At 49.3% G+C, this 20,383-nt stretch overlaps 1 protein-coding gene across 1 annotated transcript in view; it reads right to left on the bottom strand.

Annotated features, from left to right (window-relative positions):
• Nucleotides 1–20,383, bottom strand: part of zbtb47b (zinc finger and BTB domain containing 47b) — a 95,002-nt gene that overhangs the window by 37,648 nt on the left and 36,971 nt on the right. The window contains 2 exon segments of the mRNA XM_071327929.1: nucleotides 66–1,187; nucleotides 3,000–3,275. Coding sequence (XP_071184030.1) covers nucleotides 66–1,187; nucleotides 3,000–3,275 — 1,398 coding nt within the window.

The raw sequence follows: 20,383 nt of genomic DNA, 5'->3' as shown, positions 1-20,383 counted from the left end.
TATTAGTGTAGTAATAGTAGTAATAGTGCAGTAGTAAGTGTAGTAGTAGTGTCGTAGTTACTAACCTGTATACTCTTCTCACAGTTGGTCTGATGGTGCAGCAGTAGTTCACTCTCCAGTAGGAAGCGTTTTCCACACTTGTTGCAGATTTGCATGCGGTTGTGAGTGACGTTCATGTGTTTCTCCAGGTACCAGCGGTTGTTGAAGACTCTGGGACATTTCTTACAGGGGAAGTGTTGCTTCTCCTCCAGTCTGACCATCTGACCTACACTCTCAGGGTTCTGCTTCCTCTTCCTGCCCTGGTGACGGTTGGCAAGGGTGGCGTCACCAAGGGTCTGCCGCATGGAGACGGTTGTCGAGGCGACCTCCAGGGTTCTAGTCCCCGGACGAGGCCTGTTCATCATAATAGACTCCTCTGCTGGTATGTTCATATCATTATTCTCCTCTTCCTCTTCTTCATCCTCTTCGCTGCTGTTCTCCATCTCCTCCTCTCTCTCTCTCTGCTCTTCATCCTCCTCCTCTTCCTCCTCCCCGACCTGCCCATCATCATCCTCTTCCTTGTTCTCCTCTTCCTCCTCGTCCCTCTGGTCACCATGGGAGCGGGTGAACATGGCGGTGTCGGTGGTATATGTGGCGACAGCCTTGCTCTCTGACCCCTTGGAGACGTTGAGTGTCTGGTTGTTGAGGTTGACCTCTACGATGATCTGCTCCCCGCCCCCCTCCAGCTTAAACAGACCCCTCCCTCCTCCTCCCCCACTCTCCCTGTTCTCTTGTTGGTAGTAGTACTGCTTGGCCTGGGACTGGGAGGTCTGGGAGGTCTGGGAGGAGGGAGGGTGATGCTGCTGGCTCTTTCCATGTCCGTCCTCCACCCTCACAGAGAAAGGGCTGTTACCCTCCCGAGTGTACACCCTCTCTAACTCTGCCCTCCCTAATTCTGCCTCCTGCTTGATCTCCCGGTACAGCTGACAGCCGGGGGTCGTTGTCATGGAATCAGGATCTCCGAGGCCATCCTGATTGGCCAGGTTTTCTACCGCGGCCCTTAGTGATTGGCTGCTGATGAGGTCACGGCAAGAAGCTGCAATGTCCGTCATCTGCAGCAGGGTGGCGGCGTTGAGCACATCTCTGACGCTACGGCTACTGACCAACAGACGGGAGGTGTAGATGAAGTTAAGGATCTGCTGTAGGCCCTGGGAGGAGAGACAGACAGGAGTTATCTGCTGTAGGCCCTGGGAGGAGAGACAGACAGGAGTTATCTGCTGTAGGCCCTGGGAGGAGAGACAGACAGGAGTTATCTGCTGTAGGCCCTGGGAGGAGAGACAGACAGGAGTTATCTGCTGTAGGCCCTGGGAGGAGAGACAGACAGGAGTTATCTGCTGTAGGCCCTGGGAGGAGAGACAGACAGGAGTTATCTGCTGTAGGCCCTGGGAGGAGAGACAGACAGGAGTTATCTGCTCTAGGCCCTGGGAGGAGAGACAGACAGGAGTTATCTGCTGTAGACCCTGGGAGGAGAGACAGACAGGAGTTATCTGCTGTAGGCCCTGGGAGGAGAGACAGACAGGAGTTATCTGCTGTAGGCCCTGGGAGGAGAGACAGACAGGAGTGATCAATGTGGGTAACACTTTATTTGGATAGTTCATCTGCAGATGCTAGATCAGTAACATTTCATCTATCTACACTGAATCGCAACATGCAACAATTTCAAAGATTTTACTGAGTTACAATTTATATAAGGAAATCAGTTCATTTGAAATAAAGTCATTAGGCCTTAATTTATGGATTTTACATGACTGGGAATACAGATATGCAACTGTGGGTCACAGATACCTTTACAAAAAGGTAGGGGAGTGGATCAGAAAACCAGTCAGTATCTGGGGTGACCACCATGTCCCTCATGCAGCGCGACACATCTCCTTCACATAGAATTAATCAGGCTGTTGATTGTGGCCTGTGGAATGTTGTCCCACTCCTCTTCAATGGCTGTGGAATGTTGTCCCACTCCTCTTCAATGGCTGTGGAATGTTGTCCCACTCCTCTTCAATGGCTGTGGAATGTTGTCCCACTCCTCTTCAATGGCTGTGGAATGTTGTCCCACTCCTCTTCAATGGCTGTGGAATGTTGTCCCACTCCTCTTCAATGGCTGTGTGAAGAAGCTGGATGTGGAGGTCCTGGGCTGGCGTGGTTACACGTGTTCTGTAGTTGGTAGGTCGGTTGGATGTATTGCTAAATTCTTTAAAACAACATTGGAGGCGGCTTATGGTAGAGAAATTAATTAATTATCTGGCAACAGCTCTGGTGGACATTCCTGCATGCCAATTGCACGCTTCATCAAAATTTGAGACATCTGTGACATTGAGTTGTGACAAAACTACACATTTTAAAGTGGCCTTTTATTGTCCCCAGCACAAGGTGCACCTGTGTGATCAGTTTATTGCACCTGTCAGGTGGATGGACTATTTTGGCAAAGGAGAAATGCTCACTAACAGGGATGTAAACAAATTTGTGCATAAAATGTTTATAAATATTTTTTTGTGTGTATGGAACATTTCTGGGATCTTTTATTCAGCTCCAGAAACATGGGGCCAACACTTTACATGTTGCATTTATATTTTAGTTCAGTATAGACGCATACTTCCGATTCAGAAAATAATACTGACTGTAAACAATTACCCTTAACCATTATCCTTACCCTCATCTAAACCTAACCCTAACCTCTAACCCTTATCCTTACCCTAACCCTAACCTTAACCCTTACCCTAACCCTTATCTAAACCTAACCCTAGCTCTCAATGTGTTATGTAGAACTTATGAATGTGCTATGTAGAGCTTGTGTTATGTCTGGGGTTATAAATGTGTTACGTAGAGTTTATGAATGTTTTATGTAGGGATTATGAATGTGATATGTCTTCGTTATGAATCCTCTGAAGTCTTTATGAATGTGTTATGTCAGGCTTATGAATGTGTTATTAAGTCCTTATGTAGTTAGCTAGGTGCCCACTGACCTGGGAGCTGAGGGCATCCAGAGACAGGTCGACACGGCGCAGCTGCTTGCTCTGGGAGAACAGGGAGTGAAAGAAGGGGCTGTAGGCCGCAAGCACCCCCTTGTGGGCAGGGAAGGTACTGCGCTGGCGCACCAACACTATGTCCACATCACAGAGGTCAGGCTGGAAGAGACGCTGCTCGTTCAACCTGTCCATCAAACAGGTGAAGTGAAGAGTCACATCCTCCACCACAGAGAACTCAGCTGACGGGAAGTCTGATGTCTTCTCTACTATGAGCTGGGGAGAGGAGAGGAGAGGAGGGAGGGGAGATGGAGGAGAGGAGCAGGAGAGGAGGGAGGGAGGGAGGTGCAGGAGAGATGGAGGAGAGGAGAGGAGCGAGGGAGGAGAGGTGCAGGAGAGGAGAGGAGCGAGGGAGGAGAGGTGCAGGAGAGGAGGGAGGAGAGATGGAGGGGATGGAGAGGAGAGAGGGAGGAGAGGTGCAGGAGAGGAGGAGAGATGGAGGGGGAGCAGAGGTGGAGGGGGAGGAGAGGAGGGAGGAGAGAAGAGGAGAGATGGACGGGGAGGAGAGGAGAAGAGGGAGGAGAGGAAGGAGGAGAGGTGGAGGGGGAGGAGAGAAGAGGAGCGGAGGGAGGAGAGGTGCAGGAGAGGAGGGAGTAGAGATGGAGGGGGAGGAGAGGAGGGAGGAGAGAAGAGGAGAGATGGACGGGGAGGAGAGGAGAAGAGGGAGGAGAGGAAGGAGGAGAGATGGAGGGGGAGGAGAGGTGCAGGAGAGGAATGAGGAGAGATGGAGGGGGAGGAGAGGAGGGAGGGAGGAAAGCAGCATGAGAGAAGAGATGGAGGAGGGGGAGGAAAGGGGCAGGAGAGGGAGGAGGAGAGGACAGGAGAGGAGGGGGAGGAGGAGAGGACAGGGAGGAAGAGAGGACAGGAGAGGTGGTTGGAGGAGGAGAGGACAAGAAAGGGAGGAAGAGAGGAGGAGGGAGGGAGGAGGGGACAGGAGAGGAGGGGTAGGAGGAGAGGACAGGACGGAGGAAGAGAGGACAGGAGAGGGAGGAAGAGAGGAGGGAGGGAGGGAGGAGAGGAGAGGACAGGAGAGGAGGGGGAGGAGGAGAGGACAGGAAGAGAGAACAGGAGAGGAGGGGTAGGAGGAGAGGACAGGACGGAGGAAGAGAGGACAGGAGAGGGAGGAAGAGAGGAGGAGGGAGGGAGGAGGGGACAGGAGAGGAGGGGGAGGAGGAGAGTAAAAACAGCGTTATCATTGGATGAGGAGTTGTTTCTATGACAAGCAGATTGCTGATAAAGATGTTTTGTGTTCATTACAGAAAGACAGTCGTTAGACAAACATCTTTTGACAGAGATAAATAATTAGCTTGGGATTCTCAGATGGATCTTAATTTGATCACTCTTGTTGCTGAGAATGTTTCTGCACAGAAGAAATGCAAACTTGTAGTGTTTTCAAGGTTTAAAAAGTCAGACTTGATTTGCCCTAACGAAACATCAATCAAATGTATTTATAAATCCCTTTTTACATCAGCCGATGTGTATCGACTTCTTCAAATCTCTATTAATTATTATCCACATAATAATTCACATTTCCTGTTGCTGCACGATTATTTTCCTGCTGTAGCAAACTGGATCAAATTAAGATCCTCCATCTGTACTACATTGCTACATTGTCTTTCAGAGGCTACTGAGACAAGGGCACAGACCTGAGTAGACAGTACAAACTGCACTGTACAGTAGGGCTCATTCACAGTACACACTGCACTGTACAGTAGGGCTCATTCACAGTACAGACTGCTATGTACAGTAGGGCTCATTCACAGTACACACTGCACTGTACAGTAGGGCTCATTCACAGTACACACTGCACTGTACAGTAGGGCTCATTCACAGTACACACTGCACTGTACAGTAGGGCTCATTCACAGTACACACTGCACTGTACAGTAGGGCTCATTCACAGTACACACTGCACTGTACAGTAGGGCTCATTCACAGTACAGACTGCACTGTACAGTAGGGCTCATTCACAGTACACACTGCACTGTACAGTAGGGCTCATTCACAGTACAGACTGCACTGTACAGTAGGGCTCATTCACAGTACACACTGCACTGTACAGTAGGGCTCATTCACAGTACAGACTGCACTGTACAGTAGGGCTCATTCACAGTACACACTGCACTGTACAGTAGGGCTCATTCACAGTACAGACTGCACTGTACAGTAGGGCTCATTCACAGTACACACTGCACTGTACAGTAGGGGTCAATCAGAAATCAAAGGTAGTTTGATCTGTGCTCACACCTCAACCTCCCAAGTGGGGTGTATTATAGCACAGGAAGGGCAAGGTCTCCATCTGAACAGGACACACACACACACACACACACACACACACACACACACACACACACACACACACACACACACACACACACACACACACACACACACACACACACACACACACACACAGTGTCTCTGAAAGGTCTGCCTGGGCAGTATATTGATATTCAGTGCCACCTCCTCAAATTAGCTTTCCCTCCTCCCATTATCTCCCTTCTCCTCCCATTATCTCCCTCTCCTCTCCTTCCATTATCTCCCTTCTCCTCCCATTATCTCCCTCTCCTCTCCTTCCATTATCTCCCTTCTCCTCCCTCATCATCCCATTAACTCCATTCTCCTCTCCTTCCATAATCTCCCTTCTCCTCTCCCTCCACCTCCCATTATCTCCCTTCCCCTCCCATTATCTCCATTCTCATCTCCTTCATCCTCCCATTAACGCACTCCTCCTCTCCCTGATCATCCCATTATCTCCCTCCTTTTCCCATTATATACATCCTCATCTCCTTCCTCCTCCCATTATCTCCCTTCTCCTCCCCCTCCTCTCATTCACTCCCTTCTCCTCCCCCTTCTCTCATTATATCCCTTCCTCTCATTATCGCCCTCCTCCTCCCATTATCTCCCTTCTCCTCCCCCTCCTCTCATTCGCTCCCTTCTCCTCCCCCTTCTCTCATTATATCCCTTCTCCTCTCATTATCGCCCTCCTCCTCCCATTATCTCCCTTCTCCTCCCCCTCCTCTCATTCGCTCCCTTCTCCTCCCCCTTCTCTCATTATATCCCTTCTCCTCTCATTATCGCCCTCCTCCTCCCATTATCTCCCTTCTCCTCCCCCTTCTCTCATTATATCCCTTCTCCTCTCATTAGCTCCATTCTCCTCTCTCCTTCCCTCCCACTCCACTCATTAGCTCCTCACCTCCTCCGACCAGCTCCCTTGTTCTCCCTGCTCCTCTCATAATGTGGCAGGTAGCCTAGCGGTTGGAGCCTTGGGCCAGGAACCGAATGGTCAGGTTCGAATACCAGAGCCGACAAGGTGAAGAATCTGTTGCAGAGCCATCTAGCAAGACACAAAGCTAAATAGCTCCGGGGGTGCCGTACTACTATGACTGACCCTGTAAAACAACACCTATCATACTACTATGGCTGACCCTGTAAAACAACATCTATCATACTACTATGACTGACCCTGTAAAACAACACCTATCATACTACTATGGCTGACCCTGTAAAACAACACCTATCATACTACTATGGCTGACCCTGTAAAACAACACCTATCATACTACTATGACTGACCCTGTAAAACAACAACTATCATACTACTATGGCTGACCCTGTAAAACAACACCTATCATACTACTATGGCTGACCCTGTAAAACAACACCTATCATACTACTATGGCTGACCCTGTAAAACAACACCTATCATACTACTATGACTGACCCTGTAAAACAACAACTATCATACTACTATGGCTGACCCTGTAAAACAACACCTATCATACTACTATGGCTGACCCTGTAAAACAACACCTATCATACTACTATGGCTGACCCTGTAAAACAACACCTATCATACTACTATGACTGACCCTGTAAAACAACACCTATCATACTACTATGACTGACCCTGTAAAACAACACCTATCATACTACTATGACTGACCCTGTAAAACAACACCTATCATACTACTATGACTGACCCTGTAAAACAACATCTATCATACTACTATGACTGACCCTGTAAAACAACACCTATCATACTACTATGACTGACCCTGTAAAACAACACCTAACATACTACTATGGCTGACCCTGTAAAACAACACCTATCATACTACTATGGCTGACCCTGTAAAACAACACCTATCATACTACTATGACTGACCCTGTAAAACAACACCTATCATACTACTATGACTGACCCTGTAAAACAACACCTATCATACTACTATGACTGACCCTGTAAAACAACACCTATCACACTACTATGGCTGACCCTGTAAAACAACACCTATCATATTACTTTGGCTGACCCTGTAAAACAACACCTATCATACTACTATGACTGACCCTGTAAAACAACACCTATCATACTACTATGACTGACCCTGTAAAACAACACCTATCATACTACTATGGCTGACCCTGTAAAACAACACCTATCATACTACTATGGCTGACCCTGTAAAACAACACCTATCATACTACTATGACTGACCCTGTAAAACAACACCTATCATACTACTATGACTGACCCTGTAAAACAACACCTATCATACTACTATGACTGACCCTGTAAAACAACACCTATCACACTACTATGGCTGACCCTGTAAAACAACACCTATCATATTACTTTGGCTGACCCTGTAAAACAACACCTATCATACTACTATGACTGACCCTGTAAAACAACACCTATCATACTACTATGACTGACCCTGTAAAACAACACCTATCATACTACTATGACTGACCCTGTAAAACAACACCTATCATACTACTATGGCTGACCCTGTACAACAACACATTACACTGCACCTATCATACAAACATTCAAACTCCCTTCCCCTCTCTCCTCTGTCCCTCCCCCATTAACTCCCTTCCCCTCTCTCCTCTGTCCCTCCCCCATTAACTCCCTTCCCCTCTCTCCTCTGTCCCTCCCCCATTAACTCCCTTCCCCTCTCTCCTCTGTCTCTCCCCCATTAACTCCCTTCCCCTCTCTCCTCTGTCCCTCCCCCATTAACTCCCTTCCCCTCTCTCCTCTGTCCCTCCCCCATTAACTCCCTTCCCCTCTCTCCTCTGTCCCTCCCCCATTAACTTCCTTCCCCTCTGTCTCTCCCCCATTAACTCCCTTCCCCTCTCTCCTCTGTCCCTCCCCCATTAGCTCTCTTCTCTCTCCCCCCCATTAGCTCCCTTATCCTTTCCCCTCCCTCCCACCTCCCCCCATTTCCTCCCTTATCCTTTCCCCCCCTCCCTCCTCCCTTCTCCTTTCCCCTCCCTCCCCCTCCCTTCTCCTTTCCCCTCCCTCCCCCTCCCTTCTCCTTTCCCCTCCCTCCCCCTCCCTTCTCCTTTCCCCTCCCTCCCCCTCCCTTCTCCTTTCCCCTCCCTCCCCCTCCCTTCTCCTTTCCCCTCCCTCCCCCTCCCTTCTCCTTTCCCCTCCCTCCCCCTCCCTTCTCCTTTCCCCTCCCTCCCTCCTCCCTTCTCCTTTCCCCTCCCTCCCTCCTCCCTTCTCCTTTCCCCACCCTCCCTCCTCCCTTCTCCTTTCCCCTCCCTCCCCCTCCCTTCTCCTTTGATATGTCTGAATGACAGATGAGTTCCTGTACATTATGTCTACCAGGTGTGTAGCAACATAGCAGACATGACTATCTAACATTAATAATGACACCTTTCACATTTCATCAAGCAACAACGCCAAACAAAACAGCATTTTAGATGTATGACCCCATCTCTCTTTCCCTCCCCTCCATCCCTCCCCTCCATCCCTCTCTCCCTCCATCCCTCTCTCCCTCCATCCCTCTCTCCCTCCCTCCCTCATCCCTCCCTCCTTCTCCACCCCCTCTCTCCCTCCATCCCTCTCTCTCCCTCCCTCCCTCGCTCTCCCTCCCTCCCTCCTTCTCCCTCCTTCTCCCTCTCTCTACCTCTCTCTCTCCCTCCCTCCCTCCCTACCTCTCTCCCTCCCTCCATCCATCCCTCCTTCCCTCTCTCTACCTCCCTCCCCTCCATCCCTCCTTCCCTCTCTCTACCTCTCTCCCTCCCTCCATCCCTCACTCCTTCCCTCTCTCCCTCCCTCCATCCCTCCTTCCCTCTCTCCACCTCTCTCCCTCCCTCCATCCCCCTCTCTCTCTCTCTCCCCACCTCTCCCTCCTTGTAAATGTCAGTGTGTAACTGTGTGTTGTCTCTGTCATTACAGGGAGCAGCTCTTCTAACCAGCCTCTCAATCAGGAGACCTCCCATGATGCATTACTCATCTGCAGTGACCCAAAACAGGTGCAGGGGGACTACTGATTACTGGCACGCCAAACCCAGAGGTTAAACACCTCCACATCACAGACACGCACAGCGTTACATCGTTACGCGCGCACAGCGTTACATCGTTACGCGCGCACAGCGGTCCAGCATAACGCGCGCACAGCGTTCCAGCGTTACGCGCGCACAGCGTCCCAGCGTTACGCGCGCACAGCGTCCCAGCGTTACGCGCGCACAGCGTCCCAGCGTTACGCGCGCACAGCGTCCCAGCGTTACGCGCGCACAGCGTCCCAGCGTTACGCCCGCACAGCGTCCCATCGTTACGCGCACAGCGTTCCATCGTTACGCGCGCACACACTTTGCCGAGTTGGACTGGTTCTCCCTATAACCATCAACCCTATAGCATGCATACTGTACATGTTGGAGACACAGCTGTTCTCCATATAACCATCTAACTGGGGTATCGTCTCATATAGCTAGGCTAAGTCGCTAGTACTAGTTTCACGCAAAAAGCCCTGCCAACTGGGTGTTATGTACTGGTAGAGGCCCGCTTCCCACAGCAGAGCCAAGCTGGAGAGAGCAGAGTAGAACAGAGAAGAGTAGAGTAGAACGGAGCAGAGAAGAACAGAGTAAAGTAGAACAGAGCAGAACAGAGCAGAACAGAGCAGAACAGAGGAGAGGAGAGGAGAGAACAGAGCAGAACAGAGGAGAGGAGAGGAGAACAGAGCAGAACAGAGCAGAGGAGAGCAGAACAGAGCAGAGTAGAACAGAGCAGAGCAGAGTAGAACAGAGAAGAGTAGAGTAGAACGGAGCAGAGAAGAACAGAGTAAAGTAGAACAGAGCAAAGTAGAACAGAGCAGAACAGAGCAGAGGAGAGGAGAACAGAGCAGAGTAGAACAGAGCAGAGGAGAGGAGAACAGAGCAGAACAGAGCAGAGGAGAGGAGAACAGAGCAGAGGAGAGGAGAACAGAGCAGAGGAGAGGAGAACAGAGCAGAGGAGAACAGGGCAGAGGAGAGGAGAACAGAGCAGAGAACAGAGTAAAGTCAGTCTTTAACAGACGGAGGAATGATGAAAATAACCCCTGACTGCCCAGCCACATCCAGCGAGGGTTTACAGCTCTAAAACGTCTGTATTTCCCACATTAATAGTTCAGACAGACAGAGAGAGGCTGTGAGACAGACAGGCTGACAGGATGGACAGACAGACAGACAGACAGACAGACAGACAGACAGACAGACAGACAGACAGACAGGCAGGCAGGCAGTGAGACAGGCAGGTAGGCAGTGAGACAGACAGAGGCTGTGAGACAGACAGAGGCTGTGAGACAACAAGACAGAGAGGGTGTGAGACAGACAGAGAGGGTGTGAGACAGACAGAGAGGGTGTGAGACAGACAGAGAGGGTGTGAGACAGACAGAGAGAGAACAGGACCTCTAAGAGCTGCTGCCATTTTAAACTTTTTATTGTCCTTCTGTTCAATGTAGTTCTATCACACAGACACAGAGGCCCAGAGAAGGGGAGCAGAACACACAGTAAAACCTTGGATTCTTTCCTATCCTCCAACCTATTCAGACTCCACACACTGGGTCATGAGCAGAGCAGAACTATTTAGTAGGACCCTGCCTGTCTGTATCTAGGAGGCCTGTGACACAGCTGAGCTAACTGTATAACACTGCTGTGGTCTTGGCTGGACACTCAACAGCTGACAACCAGACACCCTGTAGTAGAACAGAGGAGAGGAGAGCAGAAGTTTCACGCAAAAGTTGGCATTTATAAAAACTGAAATTGTGATGCTTTCATACTCCCGAAGTAGTCTATAAAACAGATAAGGATACTATTCGACCTCTTGTTTAATTGGAACTACGTCACAGTAGATAAGCTATTTCAGATTTGTAAGTCTGAATACCAGGGGAAAAAAACTTTGTTTCCACCTCATTACAACAACAAAAAATGTAATGTGATGACTTTGAATCAATGTAATGGTATTTCCTCTTTTTTTTTACCAAATTTTTACTTTGAGGCCCAGCAAGGTTTGATTACCCTGAACTACTACATCACAGAGCTACCCTACCCTGAACTATTACGTCACAGAGCTACCCTACCCTGAACTACTACGTCACAGAGCTACCCTGCCCTGAACTACTACGTCACAGAGCTACCCTACCCTGAACTACTACATCACAGAGCTACCCTACCCTGAACTATTACGTCACAGAGCTACCCTACCCTGAACTACTACGTCACAGAGCTACCATGCCCTGAACTACTACGTCACAGAGCTACCCTTCCCTGAACTACTACGTCACAGAGCTACCCTGCCCTGAACTACTACAACACAGAGCTACCCTGCCCTGGACTACTACATCACAGAGCTACCCTTCCCTGAACTACTACGTCACAGAGCTACCCTGCCCTGAACTACTACAACACAGAGCTACCCTGCCCTGGACTACTACATCACAGAGCTACCCTGCCCTGGACTACTACATCACAGAGCTACCCTGCCCTGGACTAGTACAACACAGAGCTACCCTGCCCTGAACTAGTACAACACAGAGCTACCCTGAACTACTACAACACAGAGCTACCCTGCCCTGAACTATTACATCACAGAGCTACCCTGCCCTGAACTAGTACATCACATCACAGAACTACCCTGCCCTACAACACAGAGCTACCCTGCCCTGACCTACAACACAGAACTCCCCTGCCCTGACCTACAACAAAGAACTACCCTGCCCTGACCTACAACACAGAACTACCCTGCCCTGACCTACAACAAAGAGCTACCCTGCCCTGAACTACTACATCACAGAGCTACCCTGCCCTGAACTACTACATCACAGAGCTACCCTGCCCTGAACTATTACATCACATAGCTACCCTAAACAACTACATCACAGAGCTACCCTGCCCTGAACTACGTCACAGAGCTACCTTACCCTGAAGTACTACGTCACAGAGCTACCCTACCCTGAACTACTACGTCACAGAGCTACCCTACCCTGAACTACTACGTCACAGAGCTACCCTGCCCTGAACTACTACGTCACAGAGCTACCCTACCCTGAACTACTACGTCACAGAGCTACCCTACCCTGAACTACTACGTCACACAGCTACCCTGCCCGGAACTACTACGTCACAGAGCTACCCTACCCTGAACTACTACGTCACAGAGCTACCCTACCCTGAACTACTACATCACAGAGCTACCCTACCCTGAACTACTACGTCACAGAGCTACCCTGCCCTGAACTACTACGTCACAGAGCTACCCTACCCTGAACTACTACATCACAGAGCTACCCTACCCTGAACTACTACGTCACAGAGCTACCCTACCCTGAACTACTACATCACAGAGCTACCCTGCCCTGAACTACTACGTCACACAGCTACCCTGCCCGGAACTACTACGTCACAGAGCTACCCTACCCTGAACTACTACGTCACAGAGCTACCCTACCCTGAACTACTACATCACAGAGCTACCCTACCCTGAACTACTACGTCACAGAGCTACCCTGCCCTGAACTACTACGTCACAGAGCTACCCTGCCCTGAACTACTACGTCACAGAGCTACCCTACCCTGAACTACTACGTCACAGAGCTACCCTACCCTGAACTACTACGTCACAGAGCTACCCTGCCCTGAACTACTACGTCACAGAGCTACCCTGCCCTGAACTACTACGTCACAGAGCTACCCTACCCTGAACTACTACGTCACAGAGCTACCCTACCCTGAACTACTACGTCACAGAGCTACCCTACCCTGAACTACTACGTCACAGAGCTACCCTACCCTGAACTACTACGTCACAGAGCTACCCTACCCTGAACTACTACATCACAGAGCTACCCTACCCTGAACTACTACGTCACAGAGCTACCCTGCCCTGAACTACTACATCACAGAGCTACCCTACCCTGAACTACTACGTCACAGAGCTACCCTACCCTGAACTACTACGTCATAGAGCTACCCTGCCCTGAACTACTACATCATAGAGCTACCCTGCCATGAACTAGTACAACACAGAGCTACCCAGCCCTGAACTACTACATCATAGAGCTACCCTGCCCTGAACTACTACATCACAGAGCTACCCTGCCCTGAACTACTACAACACAGAGCTACCCTGCCCTGAACTACTACAACACAGAGCTACCCTGCCCTGAACTACTACATCACAGAGCTACCCTGCCCTGAACTACTACATCACAGAGCTACCCTGCCCTGAACTATTACATCACCGAGCTACCCTGCCCTGAACTACTACATCACATCACAGAGCTACCCTGCCCTGAACTACTACATCACATCACAGAGCTACCCTGCCCTGAACTACTACATCACATCACAGAGCTACCCTGCCCTGAACTAGTACAACACAGAGCTACCCTGAACTAGTACATCACAGAGCTACCCTGCCCTGAACTACTACAACACAGAGCTACCCTGCCCTGAACTACTCCAACACAGAGCTACCCTGCCCTGAACTAGTACAACACATCACAGAACTACCCTGCCCTACAACACAGAGCTACCCTGCCCTGACCTACTACATCACAGAACTACCCTGCCCTGACCTACAACACAGAACTACCCTGCCCTGACCTACAACAAAGAACTACCCTGCCCTGACCTACTCCAACACAGAGCTACCCTGCCCTGAACTACTACATCACAGAGCTACCTTGCCCTGAACTATTACATCACAGAGCTACCCTGCCCTGAACTACTACATCACATCACAGAGCTACCCTACCCTGAACTAGTACATCACAGAGCTACCCTGCCCTGAACTAGTACATCACAGAGCTACCCTGCCCTGAACTAGTACATCACAGAGCTACCCTGCCCTGAACTAGTACATCACAGAGCTACCCTGCCCTGAACTAGTACAACACAGAGCTACCCTGCCCTGAACTAGTACATCACATCACAGAGCTACCCTGAACTAGTACATCACAGAGCTACCCTGCCCTGAACTAGTACAACACAGAGCTACCCTGAACTAGTACATCACATCACAGAGCTACCCTGCCCTGAACTACTACATCACATCACAGAGCTACCCTGCCCTGAACTAGTACAACACAGAGCTACCCTGAACTAGTACATCACAGAGCTACCCTGCCCTGAACTACTACAACACAGAGCTACCCTGCCCTGAACTACTCCAACACAGAGCTACCCTGCCCTGAACTAGTACAACACATCACAGAACTACCCTGCCCTACAACACAGAGCTACCCTGCCCTGACCTACTACATCACAGAACTACCCTGCCCTGACCTACAACACAGAACTACCCTGCCCTGACCTACAACAAAGAACTACCCTGCCCTGACCTACTCCAACACAGAGCTACCCTGCCCTGAACTACTACATCACAGAGCTACCCTGCCCTGAACTATTACATCACAGAGCTACCCTGCCCTGAACTACTACATCACATCACAGAGCTACCCTACCCTGAACTAGTACATCACAGAGCTACCCTGCCCTGAACTAGTACATCACAGAGCTACCCTGCCCTGAACTAGTACATCACAGAGCTACCCTGCCCTGAACTAGTACATCACAGAGCTACCCTGCCCTGAACTAGTACAACACAGAGCTACCCTGCCCTGAACTAGTACATCACATCACAGAGCTACCCTGAACTAGTACATCACAGAGCTACCCTGCCCTGAACTAGTACAACACAGAGCTACCCTGCCCTGAACTAGTACATCACATCACAGAGCTACCCTGAACTAGTACAACACAGAGCTACCCTGCCCTGAACTAGTACATCACATCACAGAGCTACCCTGCCCTGAACTAGTACATCACATCACAGAGCTACCCTGCCCTGAACTAGTACAACACAGAGCTACCCTGAACTAGTACATCACATCACAGAGCTACCCTGCCCTGAACTAGTACATCACATCACAGAGCTACCCTGAACTAGTACATCACATCACAGAGCTACCCTGAACTAGTACATCACATCACAGAGCTACCCTGCCCTGAACTATTACATCACAGAGCTACCCTGCCCTGAACTACTACATCACATCACAGAGCTACCCTACCCTGAACTAGTACATCACAGAGCTACCCTGCCCTGAACTAGTACATCACAGAGCTACCCTGCCCTGAACTAGTACATCACAGAGCTACCCTGCCCTGAACTAGTACATCACAGAGCTACCCTGCCCTGAACTAGTACAACACAGAGCTACCCTGCCCTGAACTAGTACATCACATCACAGAGCTACCCTGAACTAGTACATCACAGAGCTACCCTGCCCTGAACTAGTACAACACAGAGCTACCCTGCCCTGAACTAGTACATCACATCACAGAGCTACCCTGAACTAGTACAACACAGAGCTACCCTGCCCTGAACTAGTACATCACATCACAGAGCTACCCTGCCCTGAACTAGTACATCACATCACAGAGCTACCCTGCCCTGAACTAGTACAACACAGAGCTACCCTGAACTAGTACATCACATCACAGAGCTACCCTGCCCTGAACTAGTACATCACATCACAGAGCTACCCTGAACTAGTACATCACATCACAGAGCTACCCTGAACTAGTACATCACATCACAGAGCTACCCTGAACTAGTACATCACATCACAGAGCTACCCTGAACTAGTACATCACATCACAGAGCTACCCTGAACTAGTACATCACATCACAGAGCTACCCTGCCCTGAACTAGTACATCACATCACAGAGCTACCCTGAACTAGTACATCACATCACAGAGCTACCCTGAACTAGTACATCACATCACAGAGCTACCCTGAACTAGTACATCACATCACAGAGCTACCCTGAACTAGTACATCACATCACAGAGCTACCCTGAACTAGTACATCACATCACAGAGCTACCCTGAACTAGTACATCACATCACAGAGCTACCCTGCCCTGAACTAGTACATCACATCACAGAGCTACCCTGAACTAGTACATCACATCACAGAGCTACCCTGAACTAGTACATCACATCACAGAGCTACCCTGAACTAGTACATCACATCACAGAGCTACCCTGAACTAGTACATCACATCACAGAGCTACCCTGAACTAGTACATCACATCACAGAGCTACCCTGAACTAGTACAACACATCACAGAGCTACCCTGCCCTGAACTAGTACATCACATCACAGAGCTACCCTGCCCTGAACTAGTACATCACATCACAGAGCTACCCTGAACTAGTACAACACATCACAGAGCTACCCTGCCCTGAACTAGTACATCACATCACAGAGCTACCCTGCCCTGAACTAGTACATCACATCACAGAGCTACCCTGCCCTGAACTAGTACAACACATCACAGAGCTACCCTGCCCTGAACTAGTACATCACATCACAGAGCTACCCTGAACTAGTACATCACATCACAGAGCTACCCTGAACTAGTACATCACATCACAGAGCTACCCTGAACTAGTACATCACATCACAGAGCTACCCTGCCCTGAACTAGTACAACACATCACAGAGCTACCCTGCCCTGAACTAGTACATCACATCACAGAGCTACCCTGAACTAGTACATCACATCACAGAGCTACCCTGAACTAGTACATCACATCACAGAGCTACCCTGCCCTGAACTAGTACATCACATCACAGAGCTACCCTGAACTAGTACATCACATCACAGAGCTACCCTGAACTAGTACATCACATCACAGAGCTACCCTGAACTAGTACATCACATCACAGAGCTACCCTGAACTAGTACATCACATCACAGAGCTACCCTGAACTAGTACATCACATCACAGAGCTACCCTGAACTAGTACATCACATCACAGAGCTACCCTGCCCTGAACTAGTACATCACAGAGCTACCCTGAACTAGTACATCACATCACAGAGCTACCCTGAACTAGTACATCACATCACAGAGCTACCCTGAACTAGTACATCACATCACAGAGCTACCCTGAACTAGTACATCACATCACAGAGCTACCCTGAACTAGTACATCACATCACAGAGCTACCCTGAACTAGTACAACACATCACAGAGCTACCCTGCCCTGAACTAGTACATCACATCACAGAGCTACCCTGCCCTGAACTAGTACATCACATCACAGAGCTACCCTGAACTAGTACAACACATCACAGAGCTACCCTGCCCTGAACTAGTACATCACATCACAGAGCTACCCTGCCCTGAACTAGTACATCACATCACAGAGCTACCCTGCCCTGAACTAGTACAACACATCACAGAGCTACCCTGCCCTGAACTAGTACATCACATCACAGAGCTACCCTGAACTAGTACATCACATCACAGAGCTACCCTGAACTAGTACATCACATCACAGAGCTACCCTGAACTAGTACATCACATCACAGAGCTACCCTGCCCTGAACTAGTACAACACATCACAGAGCTACCCTGCCCTGAACTAGTACATCACATCACAGAGCTACCCTGAACTAGTACATCACATCACAGAGCTACCCTGCCCTGAACTAGTACATCACATCACAGAGCTACCCTGAACTAGTACATCACATCACAGAGCTACCCTGAACTAGTACATCACATCACAGAGCTACCCTGAACTAGTACATCACATCACAGAGCTACCCTGCCCTGAACTAGTACAACACATCACAGAGCTACCCTGCCCTGAACTAGTACATCACATCACAGAGCTACCCTGAACTAGTACATCACATCACAGAGCTACCCTGCCCTGAACTAGTACAACACATCACAGAGCTACCCTGCCCTGAACTAGTACATCACATCACAGAGCTACCCTGAACTAGTACATCACATCACAGAGCTACCCTGAACTAGTACATCACATCACAGAGCTACCCTGAACTAGTACATCACATCACAGAGCTACCCTGCCCTGAACTAGTACAACACATCACAGAGCTACCCTGCCCTGAACTAGTACATCACATCACAGAGCTACCCTGAACTAGTACATCACATCACAGAGCTACCCTGAACTAGTACATCACATCACAGAGCTACCCTGAACTAGTACATCACATCACAGAGCTACCCTGAACTAGTACAACACATCACAGAGCTACCCTGCCCTGAACTAGTACATCACATCACAGAGCTACCCTGCCCTGAACTAGTACATCACATCACAGAGCTACCCTGAACTAGTACAACACATCACAGAGCTACCCTGCCCTGAACTAGTACATCACATCACAGAGCTACCCTGCCCTGAACTAGTACATCACATCACAGAGCTACCCTGCCCTGAACTAGTACAACACATCACAGAGCTACCCTGCCCTGAACTAGTACATCACATCACAGAGCTACCCTGAACTAGTACATCACATCACAGAGCTACCCTGAACTAGTACATCACATCACAGAGCTACCCTGAACTAGTACATCACATCACAGAGCTACCCTGCCCTGAACTAGTACAACACATCACAGAGCTACCCTGCCCTGAACTAGTACATCACATCACAGAGCTACCCTGAACTAGTACATCACATCACAGAGCTACCCTGCCCTGAACTAGTACATCACATCACAGAGCTACCCTGAACTAGTACATCACATCACAGAGCTACCCTGAACTAGTACATCACATCACAGAGCTACCCTGAACTAGTACATCACATCACAGAGCTACCCTGCCCTGAACTAGTACAACACATCACAGAGCTACCCTGCCCTGAACTAGTACATCACATCACAGAGCTACCCTGAACTAGTACATCACATCACAGAGCTACCCTGCCCTGAACTAGTACAACACATCACAGAGCTACCCTGCCCTGAACTAGTACATCACATCACAGAGCTACCCTGAACTAGTACATCACATCACAGAGCTACCCTGAACTAGTACATCACATCACAGAGCTACCCTGAACTAGTACATCACATCACAGAGCTACCCTGAACTAGTACATCACATCACAGAGCTACCCTGCCCTGAACTAGTACAACACATCACAGAGCTACCCTGCCCTGAACTAGTACATCACATCACAGAGCTACCCTGAACTAGTACATCACATCACAGAGCTACCCTGAACTAGTACATCACATCACAGAGCTACCCTGAACTAGTACATCACATCACAGAGCTACCCTGAACTAGTACATCACATCACAGAGCTACCCTGCCCTGAACTAGTACAACACATCACAGAGCTACCCTGCCCTGAACTAGTACATCACATCACAGAGCTACCCTGAACTAGTACATCACATCACAGAGCTACCCTGAACTAGTACATCACATCACAGAGCTACCCTGAACTAGTACATCACATCACAGAGCTACCCTGAACTAGTACATCACATCACAGAGCTACCCTGAACTAGTACATCACATCACAGAGCTACCCTGAACTAGTACATCACATCACAGAGCTACCCTGAACTAGTACATCACATCACAGAGCTACCCTGAACTAGTACATCACATCACAGAGCTACCCTGAACTAGTACAACACATCACAGAGCTACCCTGAACTAGTACATCACATCACAGAGCTACCCTGAACTAGTACATCACATCACAGAGCTACCCTGAACTAGTACATCACATCACAGAGCTACCCTGAACTAGTACATCACATCACAGAGCTACCCTGAACTAGTACAACACATCACAGAGCTACCCTGAACTAGTACATCACATCACAGAGCTACCCTGAACTAGTACATCACATCACAGAGCTACCCTGAACTAGTACATCACATCACAGAGCTACCCTGAACTAGTACATCACATCACAGAGCTACCCTGAACTAGTACATCACATCACAGAGCTACCCTACCCTGAACTAGTACATCACATCACAGAGCTACCCTACCCTGAACTAGTACATCACATCACAGAGCTAACCTACCCTGAACTAGTACATCACATCACAGAGCTACCCTACCCTGAACTAGTACATCACATCACAGAGCTACCCTGAACTAGTACATCACATCACAGAGCTACCCTGAACTAGTACATCACATCACAGAGCTACCCTGAACTAGTACATCACAT

The sequence above is a fragment of the Salvelinus alpinus genome, chromosome 10 (genome assembly GCF_045679555.1).
Source record: "Salvelinus alpinus chromosome 10, SLU_Salpinus.1, whole genome shotgun sequence".
NCBI classification, from domain to species: Eukaryota; Metazoa; Chordata; class Actinopteri; order Salmoniformes; family Salmonidae; genus Salvelinus; species Salvelinus alpinus.
This window is presented reverse-complemented; position numbering and strand designations above follow the sequence as displayed.